The 19,941-nt window shown below is 39.2% G+C and overlaps 2 protein-coding genes across 2 annotated transcripts in view; both read right to left on the bottom strand.

The window, feature by feature from the left end:
- Nucleotides 1-696: 696 nt before the first annotated feature.
- LOC108074790 (uncharacterized) lies at nt 697-6,606 on the bottom strand. The gene has a single exon (XM_017166968.3). It carries the CDS (start codon nt 6,604-6,606, stop codon nt 6,001-6,003), a length of 606 nt encoding a protein of 201 aa, XP_017022457.1. The 3' UTR covers nt 697-6,000.
- Nucleotides 6,607-6,627: 21 nt separating this feature from the next.
- Nucleotides 6,628-19,941, bottom strand: part of LOC108074788 (semaphorin-1A) — a 133,448-nt gene continuing 120,134 nt past the window's right edge. The window contains exons 6-21 of the mRNA XM_017166966.3: nt 19,140-19,244; nt 18,249-18,337; nt 17,896-18,037; nt 17,711-17,832; nt 17,556-17,636; nt 17,084-17,229; nt 12,711-12,793; nt 12,510-12,653; nt 12,322-12,433; nt 11,764-11,906; nt 11,565-11,693; nt 10,599-10,788; nt 10,267-10,537; nt 10,144-10,197; nt 7,394-7,466; nt 6,628-6,815 (exon numbers count right to left, since the gene is read on the bottom strand). Coding sequence (XP_017022455.1) covers nt 6,628-6,815; nt 7,394-7,466; nt 10,144-10,197; nt 10,267-10,537; nt 10,599-10,788; nt 11,565-11,693; nt 11,764-11,906; nt 12,322-12,433; nt 12,510-12,653; nt 12,711-12,793; nt 17,084-17,229; nt 17,556-17,636; nt 17,711-17,832; nt 17,896-18,037; nt 18,249-18,337; nt 19,140-19,244 — 2,072 coding nt within the window. The remainder of the gene's footprint in view (nt 6,816-7,393; nt 7,467-10,143; nt 10,198-10,266; nt 10,538-10,598; nt 10,789-11,564; nt 11,694-11,763; nt 11,907-12,321; nt 12,434-12,509; nt 12,654-12,710; nt 12,794-17,083; nt 17,230-17,555; nt 17,637-17,710; nt 17,833-17,895; nt 18,038-18,248; nt 18,338-19,139; nt 19,245-19,941) is intronic.

Here is a 19,941-nt window from a genome sequence, read left to right on the forward strand (position 1 = left end):
ACAAACTTTTTTCTATTTTTAAATTCAATATGCTTTTTTAAAGGAGGCTTTAATTTTAATCTTCGTGGCTACCCTCGATGTCCCAGTCCAAGTCCCATTTGGTGGTGTCATGACCGCCTTTAATCTGCTATTTGTGCTCCCAGCTCTATTACTTGGCTAGCTTCGGCAGACCTTATCTCTTCCGGGCCTTATCTGTTGGCACAGCTTCTCTGCCTGGCTTGAGTCTGGTTTCGACATGGAGCTATGCAATGTTAAATTAAGAACACAATTTACATGGTCAGACCTCATAGTTCTTATGCAACAATTTGGGAAAATAGCAATGTTACCCTTCAGAAGATTTGATAAAGAAAGATGAAAAATGCGTTGTTTTTAAAAATAAATATAAATGTTAATTGATTTAGGTTTTATAAAAAATTGTTATCATTGAGAATGGTTTAAGCAACGAATTTGTATTCCCCTGAATACATTACCTTGTATTAAAAAATACTAATAACAACTTCCTACTTGCTTTGTTTTTTATAATTATTATTGATTTACCCCAAATAAATGCTTCTTAAAATTAAATTTTTTGCTTTTCTTACCAAGAACATGATTATTCAATCATGGTACCATCTGGCCTTGACCCTTGAAGCCAGTGTCTTGCCCAATGTAGATTTGAGTAAAACGCAATGAACAAATTCATAATATAATAATCTCTATATTTTCATTTTTATTAATCATTTTCGATTCCATTCCCTCCTTTTCTGTTCTTGTTAAAGTTTCATTTTCAATTTCTGGTTTTGTATCGGCTTGTTCAGTATGTATCTATAATAATGTGTTATAATTAAGAATCGTCATTTCATCTAAATATTTCTGTTATAATAATACAATATAATAATAATTAATAATATGCGGTTTTTTCTTTTTGTTTTCTATTTTTTGTTATCGATTTCTCTGTATGTTAAACGTGTGAGTGTGGGTGTGAGTGAGTTGTATTGGCTTTGCTTTCGAATGGTTTTCTCCGGATCGATCCGTTTGGTTTGTGGGTTGCGGGAGTTAATTGTTGTGTCTTGGACCGAATCGGATCTGGGGCCTCGCAGCAGCAATTCTATCCGCTTGAGTTTGATTATTAATTCGTATCTGAGACCGACTATCTCTCCTCTATATGACGCGCAGCTTACGTACAGTACGTTCGAGTGTGGAAATCAGAGTCTAGGAAAGCTAAAAGCAAGTGGTATGCATATATACTTGTGTCTATATACGTATATATGTATATGTTTATATATTCTTTCTAGGTATTTTAATCTCGATTATGCTGTGGCGCTGTGGCAGTGGCCCAAAGAAAGGAAGCCTCTTAATTCAAATCCAAAAATTCAGAACCCAAAAACGAAGAGTGTCTCATTACGTATGTATGTATTTAGCAGCTCCCTTCGACTAGGACTATAAACCTCATAAAATGCCATTAAAGAAATGCAAAAGTCCTTGTTCCTTTTTGTGTAATAGATGCATAATTGAACATGGCTTGGTGGCACTGATTGAGCCATCATGATTGGTTGCCGTCGCCTGCGGGTTTAGTTTTAGGAACTTTACAACTAATTAAGGACTCGTTCAAATTATATGCGAATGAAACGAACTCCTAGCTCCCGGATGGCGTTCTCTACTCAAAAATCGTTTACCAAAAATGCACATTAATTATGTATGTTCTTTCACTGAATCAAAGTTTCTTACTGAGTTCTGATTTCAGTTATTTACTTTTCATTTTTCATTGTTTTGTTTTAGTTTTTTTCTTGTATATTTTGTAGCTCAGTCTTTTTACTAACAATTTGTTGTTGTTTTTGTTGTTGTTGTTGTTTAATTAGCTCCTTGATGCTGTAGATCTTATTCATTATTTCGCAGCTCGAATAATTAGATGTGTGTTTATTATCTTTCAAACGAAATCCAAATAAAATACAAGGAATTCCTGCTTGGAGAGAGGGTGGACTGTGTTATTCGTAATTTGTTTTTTTCTCAGTGTGTGTTTGTGTGTGGGGGCTTGGAAAGGAGGAGGAGGAAGTTCAATTCATATAGTTTATAGTTCGCATCGATTAAAGTGGCTAGCTGTATAGCTCTATAGTTGCTTGGAAGTACCGTTTTTTGTTTTTATTTTTTTTGTTTTTTGTGTCTAACTTTCGTAACTTATTTGGTTAAATATTTGTTATTCGCTTTTCTTGGGGACTTTCATTACATTTTGTGTTACTCATTACGTTCTTGCGCTACATTTGTCAACAATTTAAATTTATCCTTACGTATTTGTAACCGCTAAAGAATGGATAACATACTCGTGTCATATGGCTCCTATATTTCCTTTGATAACTCCTAATCGATAAGCATCTTCTGGATTGTTTGGGTAGTGGAACGTGGAACCAAGCGGTGAATGGTAATCGTCTTGAGTTATGGATCTTTTTTTGGTTTATTTTTGCTTTAATGAAGGAATATTTTATTTGCTTTGGTGAAGTATTTACAGAGTTTCGCGTAATAGTAATGCATACGTTAGGCTGGTTGTTGTTGCGTTATAAAATCTTAACATAATTATATAAATTGAATTCGTGAACTCGCATAACTCTCGGGAAAGTAAAATGCATCGATTACGTGTCAGTGTGTGTTCGTAATTATACTATTTGCGTAGAAAGAGAGATGGAGAGCTGTCTACTTAGAAATTATAAAACCAAACGGAACCAGATATCGTACATAGTTATTACGTTACGTTACGTTATGCTTAGCCTAAATCCGCTCAGTGATCTGATTTCAGTTTTATCTGTAATAGTTCGCTCGTTTTCCCAAAAACAATAATAATAATAATAATACAGTTAATAAGAGTCAAGTTAATCGTAAATGCCTTAGCCTAGTTAGTAGGTATTTTTATAATGTAATGCCTGCCTGCTCGTAATAATATCTATCCTTTAATCATTCATATATTTTTGTTTTCTTTTTTTTCGGTTTTATATATATTATATTTATTTTTATTTTATGTAAGAAGCACTTGAATATATATCGTTCTTAATGGAAAAAATGAATACTTGAGTGTGTGTCATGTCAAGGATTCATTTCCTTCGTTCCTAATGGTTTTTATATATTTTAATTCTTTTCCGTTTTGGGGTTCCTGCTTTCTGCTCTAATTCCTTAAATGTTGCTTGTTCTTTTTATATTTTAATAAGTTGCTAATTAGCAAATATGAATGCGCCGGCTACAATCTGTAGGTAATAATTGTTTTTGTCTTATTCGGAGAAAGTTAAAAATCGTTTTCCATTAGCTTATAATTATCTTTAAAGTATGTTCTCAATCTCAACCCCAGTTTCTGTTATTCTTAAAAAGTTGCAGAATTGGTTTTCTTGTTTACCAAAAGTGTAACCTTTCCGGAAAGTGTTTTAGAAATTTATAGATTTTTTTGTTTGCTTTTTTGACTCTGCCATTTCTTTGTTGAGTGTTTTTAATAAAATACTTTGCTTAATTCTTTTGTTTTCTTTGTTTATTACTTTTTTTTGTGTTTTTCCTTTTCGTTTTCCTTCAATTTAAAAGCGTTTCTAGAGAATCTCTCGTCTAAAGTACCTAATAAGTGTATGGTTCATCTATATAGTTATGTATAAGTATATATATATTCATGGATTCTCTGCTGGTTTATGTCTGCAGGCATTATTCAGTGTAAAACCGTTCAATTGTAGCCGTAGCCAGGGCCTCGTATTACAATTACGTTAGACTGCTCGTCTTGTATATATCAAATAATCGGTAATCGGCATTCAGTTTGCTTGTTGCTGTTGTTGTATATATATGTAAATGGTAAAGTGTATAAAAGTTAATGATCTGATTCAGTAATACTTGTATGAAATTGTATGATTAGTTGATGTAGATCTAGAATTAGTTCAAACTTCTATGTTTATCCATCTGCAGCTACTCTAAGTGTCCGACTCTTACGTTGTTATCTCTTGTTGCTTACGAGTTATATGTTTACGTGTTTGTATTGCTTTTTAAAGTACTTAAAACACTTTCTAACGAATACCGAAAAACGAGGGATTAAAAAACTAAATAAACCGAAACGGAAACTATCTAGACGAAAGACTGTAAATGCTTAAGGGCAGTACACTTTAATTTTTAATTTAAATTAAATGAGATATATATTTACAAATAAAACTAATTAAAACACAGTACAAATAATTAATAATTAATTATATCTTTGGCTGTCTAAATTATATAGAATCTTGCTTTCTTGCTTTTCTAATAATGGCTTTTCGATTCCTCATTCTGCGGTTGGTTGCTTCGGTTGTATACATTTTGTAAAAAAGTAAAATTGCATATAAAAGCATAAAATTGCAGCTGCATTAAGTATTTATATACGTATGCAAGTGTTTCAGTGTCCTTGTATTTATTTTCTATTTTAAACGCTACTGTTTTTTGCCGTTTACACATTTGCTTTGATTTAGATATTTCTACGCTTTCTTTAATCGTCTTGCAACGCAATTTCCAAGATTGATCGGATGATGACTTGAATGGTTCTCATACAAAATATTGAATATCAGTTAGCTTAGTCTACTTTCTAACATACTTTCTATGTATTACGAGAACAACACTAGCAATGCCCCTAGAGAAAATATTTTCAAAAGTTCCTTTTCCTTTTCCTTCTGTTCTGCTCTGCTCCGATCTGATCTATAATACAAAATCTATGTGGCTAGGCTAATGTTTAGTTGTAATGCTTTCACTAAATTTTGATCGATCACGTCACATAAAATTTGTGTGTCCTTCCTAATATATATTCGTATATATACATGGATAGCGATTAAGGGATTATCCCGAACCAATGCAAACAAATAAGAACTAACTAAAAATGGATGTGGGCCCAATGTTAGGCGCCCAATCACCCGATTATGGCACATATCGCACATACTGATTTCTGTACAGATCGGTTGAATATAATGCGTATATAGTCCTGTACATAATTTACACTTTCCTACATGAGACTGAAGCAGAAAATTCATGAAGAGTAGAGTAGCAGGGGGCTCAGCAAACGAAAATTGACAACGGAAAACCCTACTTAGTTACTCGATTTCTGACGGCTTACGACTAATTTGTTTGCCTTCCTCCTACACGTATTTTGGTAGTTAATTTCTTTCGTTTTGTCTGGTGTAAATCAGTAATAAGCGTTTTTCGTTTTTGTTTTTTTGTCTTGCCATGTAAATTTCTTCTATTTTCCTTTTCTCTCAGGGTTAAATGCAAAAAATCTTGTATATCGCGTACACTCTACTCGAATAAGGTTTGCTTAGCCTACGTCCCTTTCGTCCTTTCTATGTTTAATATTTACAAGTGTGTTGACTCTGCTCAAATTGGTAATTAACAATATCATTTGCAGCTCTAATTTAGCGTTACTTTTTAACCGTGTCTATATATATCATGTTTGTATATAAAGAGTCATACGTATGCTATATGTTATGCTTTTGTATACTTAGCAGATCTGGGTATATGTATAAAGGCTATATAATTATAAAGTTCGTGTATAACTTCTCTCTGGCTTTCTGGGTTTTTGTGTAAGTAAGTCCCCATGCAAATCTCCTAGCAAGCTTTTGTCTGATTGCAACTTTTGGTTAAATGAAGGGCGAGCGAGGGTAGTTGAGGATAAGGGGTATTATAATCAGCCCCAGTCATAAGTCACAGTGTAAATTGCAGGCGCCCCTAGCGATTGAGTCTTGTGTACTATTTAAGGTGGTTTTAAATATAATTAAAAGTATTAAAATACACAAAAGTTGTGCATGAAAAATTTCATTTGAAAAATAAAATAAGTCTAAATGTAGTTCTCCTTTGTAAATCGTGGACATTTTTAAAGTTATTTAATTATTTTTAATACCACCTTAAAACAAACCGGGTTTCTTCTACTTATAAAAGCACTTAAGCTGGGAATCCCCTAGCCTTTAATTCGAATTCGAAGAAAGTTTATGCTCCTTTTCAAAACTTATCTAATTCTTTCTCTTAAAAGTGCTTATATCTCCGGCTTGTCTGCTAGTACATCTCGTTCTCATCCCAATCGACTGACTGCAGCACCAGCTTGTCCAGTTCCTTGGAGTCGCCGGAGCTACTATTCCTCCTTCGCCGCCGCCATTTCCTGTTGAGCTGCGTGGCCATTTGCGGGGCGGCAAACATGGCCGCCGCCGCTGCACTTAGCTTTGTGGGCGTTATGGCAGTGCTGGAGGTTGTGGGAGTGGCACCACCGCCAGCAGGACTCATGCTAAACAACTCACGGTTGCCGAAGCGAAAGCGACGGGGCGGCGGCACTGGAGGCGAGGCAAGAAGATGGGGCGTGTCATAGGGCGGCGGCGGTGTGATCATGGCCAGCGATGAGGTGTCCTCCAAGTCCTCATCGAAGTCCGAGTGGCCGTGGGCATCGGAGTGAGCATGTCGTTCGTATAGCTCATAGGAGGGCGTCTCCTCCAGCGGCGACTGCGGCTGAACGGGCGTCACCGGCATGGACTTGGCCTTGGCATATGTCCTGCCGCAAATCGAACTTTTGGCGAAATGCTGCTGGTGCTGGTGCTGTTGCTGCTGCTGGACTGGGAGCGGAATCGGGAGCGGTAGTGGGTGCGTGGGCTGGGCCTGGATGAGTGGCATCGATTTGGTGTTGCATATCAATCAATCACGGTAGATGTAGCTGCAGTTCTTGGGGCTCTCCTGCGGACTGGGGCTGCTGGATGGCGGGGCCGGACTGCTGCTGCTGTTGGACATTACGGGTGAGGAGCCGGAACTGGAGTGTGACGGTTGGGGCTGCTGCTGTTGCTGCTGCGGCTGCTGCTGGGGGCTATTGGAGCGGTGTTGAGTTACTGGAAGAGCACAAAGACACACGGATTAGCTGGGTTCGAGGTCCAGGGGTCCATGGGCATGGGTGCTTGGGTGCATGTTGCATCGGGTCTGAGAAGGTAACACACTGAGAGGCTAGGGATGCATATGCACAACACCGAGGAGTCTGCCGCAACATGCACATAAACACTCACACAGCAACTACTCTTACACGCAAGTATCAACTTAATATATCAAGTTATATGGTAAAAATAGTAAATAAAAAAAACAAGAGCACACGAAAATAATATTGTTGTTTTACTCTTTAGGAGTAGTTTAAGGTAAAGTTTAGGTTTAAGAATGCAATTTTGAAGGGATGCCCCAACAGAGGGCTGTCCAACCCATCATAAGGGTCTCGAACCAAAGAGATCGATCAGAGACATATAGAGAGAGAGGTAGAGAAGGAGAGGGAGTAGAGAAGGAGCAGGAGGTAGAGCCGCCGACAGAGTCTGTGGGTGGTGTTGGTGTGTTCTGTGTTCTGTGTTCTGTGTCCTGTGGGTATCTCTGGTTGGCCAGTTATCCGGTATATAACTCTATAACTTAACACAAGGATTACACTTACCAATGCCATGACGGGGCGGCTGTCTTCTTGCGCGACCAAGACTTCTATTACGTGTGTTTGTGTTGTTTACAGCCTATATATAGGGGGTTGGAGTGTTTATCAATTTCTCAGCTTTTACATACTATATATTCAAGAATCAAGTTTCGTAAGAGTTACGTAAATATGTTGAGGAAACCAACCAAACAACACAAGAAGAAAGGATAACGCTAATTTGCTTCAAAATTACACGTTCGCAGTCAATCTTTGCTCTCAAGCCAAGGCCAATTTTTGTGTGTGTGTCTGCGGTTCTAGCAAACCAAATAATAATTTTGGTTAAATTAAGATGTCATCTAGGGTTTTTAGTTTCTTAATTTGTAGTTTTTAGTTTACTTTCTCAGCTGGCAATACAGTTTCCTCCAATTGGTTTTCATTTGAAATTTCGGCAAGCAAACAGAAAATGTCGAGTGTCGAGCATATTTCATTAATTAAATAAGAAGCTTAACAAATACAGGGTATTTAAGTATGGGGAATAGTTTAATTATTGCAGGTTACTTATATAAATGTATGTGACCGGGTAATGTGTCATATTTGTTTCTAACGCACACACACACATCCTGGAAGGACTTGATTAATAGGTGGAATTTGGCGCCCATGCAGGAGAGATCTGGTATCGAAAAGCACGGAACTCAGAGGTCTGGGATCAGGGAATGAGAGAGGCTGAAGGACACGCTGGCGAGCAGGCGAGCTGGGCGCGGGATGGCTGACTGGGCTGGACTGATCGATTGACCGATTCTTGTATCGATAAATTATTTCTTGGCATTCGATAAAGTGTCATATGTCAAATCAAAAACAAATGTGAGTGAAGAGAGTAAGATAGTTATAGACAGCAGAGAGAGAGAGAGAAAAGAACAAAGCTTCTGCAACAACAGTGCCTAAAAAAATCTATTGATAAATTGAAAACTAAACTTTGCAACGGTGCTCCAAAAATTTTCAAAAAATTTAACAAAGAGCAAAAACCGTAAAGATTTGTTTTTCGAAAATTACTTTTTGCCTAGCGAATTTCGGTTGAGCTCGTTGCGAAGAGAGCTTCCATATTGCAGCTTTTGAGCAAAATTCCAAATTTTCCAGATTAATAATATTCAGCAAACGAAGCCCCACAAAAAAAACCAAAAAACTAACCAAAAACCAAAAAAGGGATAGTCGAAAAATAAATAAATAATAATAATAAATAAATATAAACTAAAATTAAAAGTGAACTCAAGTCAGCTTTAGTTATAAATAAGTATTTACCATATTTTGGGTAATTAGTCCCTGACTGGTTTCAGCCGCCCCACTCCCGTCTCAAAGGTAAACCTAATGAAAAAAGGGGAAGAAGAAGAGAGAAAAGATAGAGATAGATTTTTTGTTTTTCGTTTTCTTTTTTTTTCGGTATTTGTTTGTCTTTGTTTTGAGTTTGTAAGAGGTTGTTAGTATCGATGGGAAAGTGTCTCTCTGGACTGAAGAAGTAAATGTGAAATGAACTATACAAAATGCTTAAGTAGAGATGGAAATAGTTGAAGAACCCGACTCGATTCGAACGATTGGTGTATTTCCAGCTTGAACGCAGAACCCAAATGCCAAAGAATATAAGCGAAATATGGAGGGATCGAGATGAAGATGATGGTATCTTAGCATGCACCTAATGGAGATCAGGTCGATGAGTTTATGTGATGGGTTAGGTAACATGATTACAGGAATTGTAATTATAAAAGAAACATTTTTATATAGTAAACCCATACAAAGCGGCAAAAGATCAAATTTAGGGAAGGGAAAGTTAATTTTGGTCCCAGGAACTTACATTTACAATAGTTTTGAAATGAATAATGAAGAATAGTCAGACGCTAAGAATTTGTACTTGTGAATATATTGAATCTTTAATTTCATTTTAAAATTTAAGCTTTAAACCAAATGTGTATCTAAAGAAATAAATAATAGATTCCCTACTTATTTATATTCATATAGATTATTGTAATGATACGAATTATTATTATTTAACCCTCTAGGCCCCACAATTATTCACAATTCCAAATATTTAAATATTTTCTAGCAGTTAAGAATATATGCTTAATAAGGTGGAGAAGCATATTTCAGTTTAGAAGGCATAAACAACTCTAGAAAAAAATATGCAATTTCTTCCATTACTGTGGAAAGTGGTCCTAAAGGGTTAAATTAACATGTGGCATATCAGAGACTTTAAATAAAAAATATCTCTCAGGGAAAACTCCAGCTAATATTTCAGCATAAGCTTCAAAAAATAAGCATGCAAATAATAACAGTAATAGTATACAACACACAACAACACAAACTACAACAAGATATACACAATATATGTGGGCTATGAAGATGAGATACTATAATTAAGCGACTTGGTGCTATATAATACAGAATACATATACGATAAACCACACTTGGGTGGGTCTCGCACACACACACACTCAGAGGAGACACGATAAACAAGCTGAAGAGGTGAGGCTAAGAAATACACCAATCGACGATTGTGTGAGGAGAGAGAGAGAAAGAGTTCAATACAGTTCAAATACAAGCGCAGCACAAGGACTCTCGATAACTATGTACGTAGTGTCAAAAATGTCGAACAACATCGAAAAGAGCGCAATGATTAAGGTTAGAGATTAGTAGTAGTAGTATTAATAGTAATATGATACGATAGTTGCAAATGAAAAAGATCCGTCTGCTCTCCTCCCAGATCGGTGGAGAAGCCAGACTCAGCTCACCTTCTTGACGCTGCGGGTGGTGGAAAAGCCATCGCCGCGCCTATAGTTGTCGCCCTGCAAATGAAACAACATTTTAAATAAGGAAAAGCGATATCCTGCCGCCTGGACAGCATCGATACTCACCATCACCTGGTGTGAGCGCAGCGTGCCAAAGTTATCGCGTCCGCGATACGACTGCTGGGTATTGTAGCCATCGGGCTGGAACTGGAAGAGTGTCTCCGAGTTGGGGCCTTGGTGCATCTGGTGCATGGGCGGCTTGCGCAGCGTATTCTTCGGTGAGTGCATCTTGTTCGGTGGCGGCGGCTGGGGCAGCAGCACTGGCTCTGCATACGTCACCTCCTCCACCTGGGGCAGCAGCTTAGGCTCCTGCTGGATGCGGCATGACGAGGGGAAGCTGTAAAGGAGATAGTATTTTTTTTTATCAAGTTCGGGAGTTGTGGAAAATTCCAACTCACCTATTGACATTTTGTCGCTGCTCAAAGTACTCGTACTCCGTGTCCGGATATGGCAGATTATCATCCTCGTCCTTGTGGCAGCGTCGACCACAGAAGTAGCCCGTGAAGAAGCCGACGAGCAGCGAGAAGATCGAACCCGCCAGCACGGCCATTACCAGGGTCTCCACTGTATACTGGGCATTGATTATATCTGGGGAAATTTGGGGTCCTTCGATTAGCAAATTATCGGATTTATGTGGTCATGAATAAGGTTCGTTTCGCATCGGTACAGTAGTGTGCATTAGGCAAAACATTCAACAACAACAACAGTTTAATGCACACCAAACATGTGTGGTTTGTTGTGTTGGGTTTTCAGTGTGGGATTGGTTTAATGGAGGTTGGTCCATTATTTGCAACGACATCAATAAACATCCAAACATCGAATTTAGAACGCACGGAAGCGTTCAGAAATCATAAGGAAAGAAAGATAAGAAAAATATGAATAATAGTTAGTACAAAGGTACAACAGCAAGTACAGGTAGCTATAAATATTGGTAAGGTTTATTGGTAAACAAAAAAATAAAAAGCTTAGGCTTAATCTTAAAGGCGAGAGAAGATATCTTTTAGAGATAGTTCTATATTTTATAAACAGCAACTGTATTAAACACAAAATTGCAGCAAATAAAAGGAAGGAAGAATTTCCCTTTAAAATAAAGTGCCAGAAGCTAGCATTTATAATGGGAGCTGAATGACATAAAGTGGCAATAACCCGACAGACGGAGCTCTGGGAATCCGCGCAAAATGAAAATGTGATTGGCGATGAAGACAACAGGTAACACGGGACTCAGCAGGAGTAGGAAGCAGGCAAAGGTCGGAAGATGAAAAATCTTCTTCGGGTAAATTGACAAGCAAAAGTACGTGCATAATACAAAAAGAACGAGTGCAACGAAAATATGATATAAATACAGTATGCAAGAGGTAAATCACCTTCAAAGTTCTTATCAATATTGTCGATGATTTCCTGATCCTTGCTCTGGCGCCGTGAGTCCAACAAATCCATGTCGTTCCGGAAGCCCTTCTGCTCCCCGGCATTGGCATCCTTTGAATTTATTTTGCCTGTGCGAGAGCAAATCGGATTTAGTATCAAGAATTCCAGGGAAACTAGTCGGCCACTTCGTTTACTTACCCGAGGGACAGGCTGCGTGCTGGCCGGTGGCCACATTCTGGTAGAAATAGTTCTCCTCCAGCCACCGTGGAGCGCCATGGGAGCGGCACTTGCCAGCAATTTTGTCCCAGGCGCAGTACGGATCCTGCAATGCGACGCATTCGCTGTGGGGAAGAAGGTGGAGAACAACGGTGGATAAATAAGATAAATGCAGAGAAAAAATAGTAAAAGTGAGTTGGAAAATATAGCTGGAGTTTCCCATTTTTTTTAGTGGTTAATAAACAACGGAAAGTCCTTTTTGGGAACATATAAGATGTCTTTGCATTTAAAATGCTGTATCAATAAATAACTAGCAAATAGTCTGATATTTTCCATTTGTTTCTGTGTAACAAAAGCCAAAATGAAAAGTGGATAGAACAAAAAGCTCCACGAATATATGGCATATTGAGGCAGTCAAGTGCCAGACAGGCGACACGCAAATTGTTACATGATAATAAAAATGCCATTGTCTGGAGTATGTTGCGAGGTCGAAATGGGATGTAAGGGAGGGAGGGATGAGGAGTCGGGTCTGACACTCACCTGCAGCTGGTAATTTTGTCATTGTGACAGCGATGCAGTTGTATGGCCACCACCTGGCTGTCCGTCACAATGATTAATTTGCCATCATCGTAGCTGCCATCTTTCGGTTGATCTGCGAATTTTAATGAGAATTGAGTACCGCACTTATATTGTGTACCATTGGATATATATTAATTAACTTCACTCACCGTACTGCATGGTCCTAACGATCTCCAGGTTACGAATGGGTTCGCTCTTGGTCAGCACATCAATCTCCTCGATGACAACGGATGTGACTTTGTCAGCGGAATCGGCAGATTCGGCATTCACTGATTTGATGATCTTGCCGTGATCTATTGTGGGGATTATTATAAAATGTATATATTTTTAATGTATATTGTAAGACTTACCTGTTCCCACAAAAATAACATCATAGGTCTTTCCTCCAGGAGTCTTGATTTGAGCATCTACAGCGATTTGGGTGAAGCGGTAGCTGAAATATCACAAGTTCAAGTTGATTATTTACAATTTGCTATGGAATATATACAATAATATTTATATAATCCAAAATATATTCAACTACAGACCTTTCCTATCGACTCCTTAATTACTTTTGCTATTCGTTCATTCCATTTCGTTTAGATCTAATTGTTCTTTGATCAAAAACTCTGGTGGTTTGATATAAGCCAACGACAGAATGTCAATGCTTATTTTCCGACAATGTTTTCGCTTGTTTTTCTGACAACGTACGGACGGACGGACAGGCTTCAGTCATTTCGGTTAGACGTCCATTAATAATGGACAGAAGGGACCGCAGCGGCATTGTGGCCGGGGACGACTGGTTAGCAGTGCAACATGAGTGGCAACATTCGGTGCTGCAACTACTAGTTTTGTCCCTTTTTTATGTTTTGTATATGTAAAAAGCATATTCCGAACAACAACAAAGAAGTCGTAGATGAAATAAAAACGAGAATTTCCCTCTGATTTCACCGCAAAAGCGGCGTCCGCCCCTCTGCTGTTTTGCGGCCGGTCGTGTCCAGTGGTGGTGCTTCTGCTGCTGTCATGCCTTCTGCCTCGATTTAAATGCAAATGTCTGGCAGCCAGAATGGAAGTTACAATGGGGCCACTCCATGTCCCATTGCTCTGCTATTCTTTTTTATTTTTATTGTTAATTAACTAATCTTGTTGCTGGGTGGGCTTTGCAGCAACAATTTCCCAAATTGCTCTACATATTTTGGAATAATTCATTAAATAAAGTTTACATTTCCTGCGAACAAGTTGGATGGAATTTGTTGGGTTTTTGAAAACTAATTTGTGTTTAGTTGGTTGTCGTGTCAAGCCGTTTTGTTTCCTGTAACAGATTTTTGAATTTAAGCAAAACTAGAATGGAATTTATGTTAAAAAATAATTATCATTTCATTTTAAATGAAATATTAAAACAAACAACAAGAGTTTACATAAATAAAATTAGCTTTTCGGGGAAATTAAATTATTTAAGAAACCAACAAACAATTTGAGCTAAACTCGAAATTGAAAAGTATATATATAATCAAGGCTAAAATGCCATGGTGGAGCATATGCAAAACAAGTAAGGCCAGCAAAGAAATATTTAAAAAGCAGCCAGGACCACGTCCTGGGCCGGGTCAAAGTCCAAAGTCCTGGCAATTGAAACTTACGAAAATGTTGCCAACTTTTTGTATCGCTTCGATGAGTTCAAAGAGGGAGAGGAGCGTCTGCCGGCGATGACAGCAACAAAGGCAAAAGGCAGACAAATGCCAGGAGTACGGAGGATGTAAAGGAAGTCAGTCAGTTGGTCCAGTCGTTAGTTGTCCACCTCTGCTCGGCTGGCCCCCAAACTGAAGGCGATAAGAGCACGTTAAGGACAATGCGATACACAGGCGATACACCTTGGGACAGGAAGATGCCGACGGGATATGGTCAGCCAGCTGGCAGAAATCGGTTGAATATGGGATGCTTCCGGTCTGCGTCAGGAAGCAATTTGTAACGGAGCCCGAGCTGCCAACATGCTGGGACATTCAACTTTTGCCGAGACGCTCTCTCTTTCTCTCCTTGTCTCGACTTTCGACTTGCCTCAAAACTTTCGCCAGGCCAGGCCAAGCTAGTAGTATGCAAATCATCATCATCATCATCATCTCCTTCTCCTTCGTCTCGTCCAGATTTATTTGTGCCACGCCCCCACAGACACACAGTCAGAGCCACTCGGGAGCATTCGCAGGAAATAGCCGGACCCCAAAGAAATTATAATAAATTTATGTATGTTTCTGCGGCCCAATGCCATAAATTCGGGGGGACATTTTTGATTTGATTTTGTCATTTGCGTTCAATAAATCCCCGCACATTTTCGAGGCCCGATTTATGCGGCATTTCCTTCCATTTCGAATGGTTTTGAATCGCTGTCGAATATATATATATAATTTATGCGTATTGTCTGAATTCAAATCGAAAATATGATAAATTTATTCTCCTGTCAAAACTGTCTTGGCACAAAGAGCTTGACCTGGCTCAAAAAAAGGCTGTTAAGCCATTAGAGATGTGCCGCGACTTAGGCAGGCTTTGATGTAAATTTCGCAAGTTAAGGTTGGTGGTAGAACTCAGGTATTTAAGGATTTTAATAAGGATTTGTTTAGTGTATGCATTTTTGTGCATTTTGTGTAAACTAATTACTTCATTAACTAAAGTTTTGTTGTGACATTTACTTTAATTAAAAATCAAAACCAATTTGAGTAGATGTCCTGCTATATAATATTAGTGTTTATCCTGATAGCACTTACTATTAAAACAATCTTTAATAATCATGAACATTAACACCCATAAACGAACATGGCTTCCCAAAGCCATAACAATGAACTGCTTATAACGACTATAATAATTTAATTCTTTGAATTAAAGTGGATAATATTAGTGGCTGTTTATGCATTTTACATCCATTTGTATTGGCCCGCATCATTAGAGATGATTAAATATTGACTGCCACTTGATTACGCGGCCTCCGTACATATTTGACCTAGTTTGTGGAGTGATTTATGGAATGGCGATGACGCCAAGTCGTGATTCCAGCTACTGAATCAGAATTTAATGCAATCTTTTTTGGCTGAGCAGCCGAGATGAGAATAGTTTGGCAACACACAACCATTTTGGGGTAGTAACTTGTGCGCATTTTTATGCTTTCAATTGAGTGTCCCGGGCTCTTGATTAAATTCCGATGCACGCCCTCGTCCTGTTCCAGTTCCCGCATCCGCATCCGTCCCAAAATGCAATGAGTCAGTTGCAGAAAGTGGCCGCTCGCTTCTTCCACCCACACACACACGCACACACCACAACGACGCACACTAGCCCTTGCATTTGTTGTGGTGTACTCATGTGGCACACAAAATTGTTCAGGGTATGCAGGGCTGCAGATGCGGATGCGGATGCGTAGGGAGCCCTGGAGGAGCGGCAGGTCGGCGGCAGTCTGCGTTGTTGCTACGTGTTCCATATTTCATTCTAATTTATTCAGTTGTGCATACATATTTTCGTTACGGGGTGCCTCCTCGGCGCATCCATGCATTTCCTTCTGGCTGGTTCGCTTCGTTTGCTCCAAACTATCGCAAAAGGCAGCTGCCCTGCCACCATTACCATCTCCACACCCCACATTCACCTCGAACAGAACAGGATACAGTGGTGCCAGTGGAGAGCCAGGTACAAGCTCTCTTTCCATTCAATACGGTATTCATACGGCATTTTTTGGTAAAAAGAAAAACATTGAGGCTTTTCTAGGCCCAATGATAAACGTGCTCGCATTTATATGGATCAAAGTTTAATATCAAAATGAGGCCAACACATATTGCTAAAGGAAGCTTATAGCTTAAAACCAGAGAAGATATTTTACTTTATAGTTTTTCAGATATATATATGTCTTATTCAGCATTAAGACTGCTCTTCATACAACTCTTTCTTCTTTTAACTTTTCAGAACAAGTTATTTTAGTTTAGAAAATTTTATAAAATATATAAGAATGCTGCGGAAATATATCCTATATTTTATTGAAATCTCTCAACCCACTGTGCCCAACCGGCACCACTTGTTCAGTGTCGAGAGCAATGCTCAGTGGCTCGCTTATGATTTAGCCCTCTTTAAAGTTTCACCGCTATGCCAGCATACATTTCAGCGCTGTTCTGTTCTTCGCCCCGTAATTGTGGCTCAATTACATGGAAAAGTTGCCAAATTGAATTTTTAAATTTTCCCCTCAGGCCAAAAGGGTGGCTTGGTGGTGAGCGAAATCGTTGGCAAATAATTTATGATAACATTTCCTGCATTTTCCGCCCAGCCCCCACTTGCCGCCATTCAGATTGCTTTGGTTTACGGTTATTTGCGCTGACTAACACCTTTAGAGGAAATTTCCATAAAGTGGAACAGATGCTGCAGCATTTGAGTGCATGAACCCCTATGATGGTCAATTCTTGGCAGGATTAACTTTGCTAGTTGAAAATATAGTGAGGGAAATAATAAGGAAAATAATAAGAAAAATTTTTATAAATATAACTAAATATTTTATTAAGCAACCAAAAAACAAAGCAAAGTCTGTTCAAGCTTTCAAAATTAAGAGTCACGTTTTGGATGTCCAACAAAAAAACTTTTCTGAAAAATAAAACCCCTAAACCGGGTCACTGTTGACCACTTGGTTCCCTGCAGATTTATATTTTCAAAAAATCCCTCTCTCTCTCTCTCTCACAGGAAACGGAAGTGACTAAGCAACGAAATATGCTGGACTGCAGTTACTCACATGGTGCTCGTCCGGACCAAAATCGGTTGACTGAAAAATGCCCGCACATTCTCGTCCATTAGCGAATGCGTTTTGATGAAGTTTAGTGTGGGATCCGGAAGCGTTCTCGAATCGTTGTGACAGGAGCCAGGACGCGGATCGGGAACCTACAAGAGAAAGGATGAAAAGGAATATTTAGTATTAAGTATTTCAAAGCCGTTTAATAAAAAAGAATTATATGCAATCCTTGGCTTCCCCAAAATTCCCCATTTTAGGAAAAACCACAAATCGATGGCGACATGTGCAGTCATCTGTGGGAAATTGGCAAAAGCATTCGAGATGCAAATGCAAATTTTGTGCCAAACGGAGAATACATTTTCTTCTCAACATTTTTATGGCACGGCGGCCGTAAGTCATAAATTTTCCGGCCAACAGCTGCGCTTAAGTGCGGTCTCGAAGCAAGTTTAGGGTTGCGATTAAGGAAAGAACTCACCTTGGCATTGTTTACCGGCAGCCAGTTGGAGTTGATGCCGCTCTGCTCCTTGAACTGGCCCTCGAACGTATCGGCGATGTCCTGTGGATGGAAAAATACAACAGAATTTAATTTTCAATTTGAAAAAAAAAAAAACAATGCAATGACAAACTCACCTGCAGGGCAAATGCACAAACCGCCGAGCCAGGAATGGAGTTGGTGGGCGTATTGAAGACTCCGTAGATCAGCTTAGAGCTCATCGCGCCATACTGTCCCTCCACCAGATTACTAGCAGATTCTGGGGGTTACAAAAATAAGTTTAAAAATAAATTTAATAGTAATAAATAAAGAAAGAACTTACGGATTTCGTTAAAGTAAAAGGGATAATCGCCCGGAATGGAGCAGTTGAGGCGGGACTTGAGGAAGGACGTCCAGCGGTTGCGGAAACGATGCGGGCCACCTTTGTCCCACTTGCAGACGCGGGCAACGCGCGAATAAATCGCCTGAAGGGATAACGGAGAGATAAGATATTAATTCAGTTTCGCTTGGGGCCAGGACTATCTGCAGGGCAGACCGATGACAAATGCAAGACATCAGCAGTTATTTTGTATGATTTCGGTTGCGCTTGTATTTCTGCTTATTTTGTGTGTCTTTTGGCATTGATTTCAGGTCCTTACAATTGATTGGAAAACTTCGCTTGCCACAACCACTTACCTTGCCACAGTTGATAAACTCCACAGCGGTTTCCCGAAAGAAGAAATATACAAAATCTCCCTGAGTAAATGAGCTCACAAAGTTGGGCGCTGCACAAAACGACAAACGAGACGAAAAAATAGTAAAAACAGTTTAGTCATCAAAATTTATTTATAGTTTTCGAGATTGTAAACATTTTTATGGCCTTTCCTTTTCGTGTATCGTCAATTTTCATGAAATTGTGATGCACGCTTTTGGGTCCTTACTGGATTTTTATGTGACATCAGTCGGTGATATAGAGTTTATGGATGGACATGTGAATGGGTTCATTGATATGCATTAAGTGAGGATTGGGGCTGACTAGGATGTGTGTGCGATTAAGTCTTTTTCACAAAAAATTACATTAAAGTTTAAAAATCGTATCAAGTATGGGAAAACCTTGCTCAATTAAAAGATATTGTTGTATATATGTACTGTACTTTTTACAGATCTCAGAGCTCCTTAACAGGACTACACAAGTCATAGATTGCAATGCAGGACCCCTCTTCGGCCATACAATATTATTTATGAAGTCTGTCTGGACGCACATCTTCTTCGTGGTAGCAAATGACAGTGGCACCTGCCATGTCTATTCAGATTCAGATTCAGTTAATGGAAGCTCGTACATGGCAACGCCAGCTGGCCCCGAGACCCTTGAAATATGCAAAAGGCAATTGCACGCAATCGCTAACTGACATTCGACAGGACATCGGGACAGGACGTTGCGGGGCAGCTGCAACCGGAAGGAGGCTGGGGAGCGGAAAACACCCAGCCGCATTGCGCTAATAAAGCGGAAGCGCCATCCTGACAGGATCCTTGACGTTTTTCAATTACCACAAGTGGCTACAATCGCGCGTCGCGGCGACAACTTACCGTTGAGACTCAGGCTGTCGTACTGCTCGGTCTGCAGTGGCTCCCTGTAAATAATCGGATCGCTGCCGCTGAAGTCCGCCACGGTTCCAGAATACAGTTCATTGTCTGCAAAGAGGAAAATGAATACAATTAAATTCAGTAAAGGTTTATTAAATATACAGGTCAAGCTGTGCAGCTCGGAATTGTTACAATTCGTAAGAGATACACCCATCAAATATGCTTTGTCATAGATTAGCAAAATAAATTGAATAACTTTCAGAGACATGTCGCTAAAAAATGAAGAAATAACATCACACCACTTAAATGTGGCAAACAATGTCACAGATAAACGTCAATTATGTGCCACATTCTGTTACCATTACCTGCAACATAGCACATTTTCCGATCCAATTTCCCTTGAAAAACTCTCCGCCTGTACTTATTATGCATTAAAGTGTCCGGCGAAAAAGGAAAATACATTGGCAATATTATAAAGTATTTATCAATTGCTTCAAGTCAACACACACACACACACATACGCCCTGTTGTCTGGAAAAATGTTAGCGCCAAATTCCATTAAGCTAAACGACAACAACATTGCGCGGGGGAGGTGAGGGGAAACTTTTGACATGCCTTCTCGGCAAAGGCATTGAATGCGCCTGCGGCCACATAGTCGAGAAGATAAATGAGATTTTCTTGTTTTTATTTCGTCGCTCTGATTTCTGTTTGTGCAGCGGATTGCCTGGCGCCTGTCACAGGCGCTTCGGCGTTCTTCTTTGTCCTTGTCAAGCTCCAGCAGTGCGCTGAAATAAAGGCAGGAGGC

This window comes from Drosophila kikkawai, chromosome 2L, assembly GCF_030179895.1.
Source record: "Drosophila kikkawai strain 14028-0561.14 chromosome 2L, DkikHiC1v2, whole genome shotgun sequence".
Classification (NCBI taxonomy): domain Eukaryota; kingdom Metazoa; phylum Arthropoda; class Insecta; order Diptera; family Drosophilidae; genus Drosophila; species Drosophila kikkawai.

Coding starts and splice junctions, on each gene's coding strand:
- LOC108074790 (XM_017166968.3), bottom strand. CDS start 6,606: ATGCCACTCATCCAGGCCCAGCCCACGCACCCACTACCGCTCCCGATT.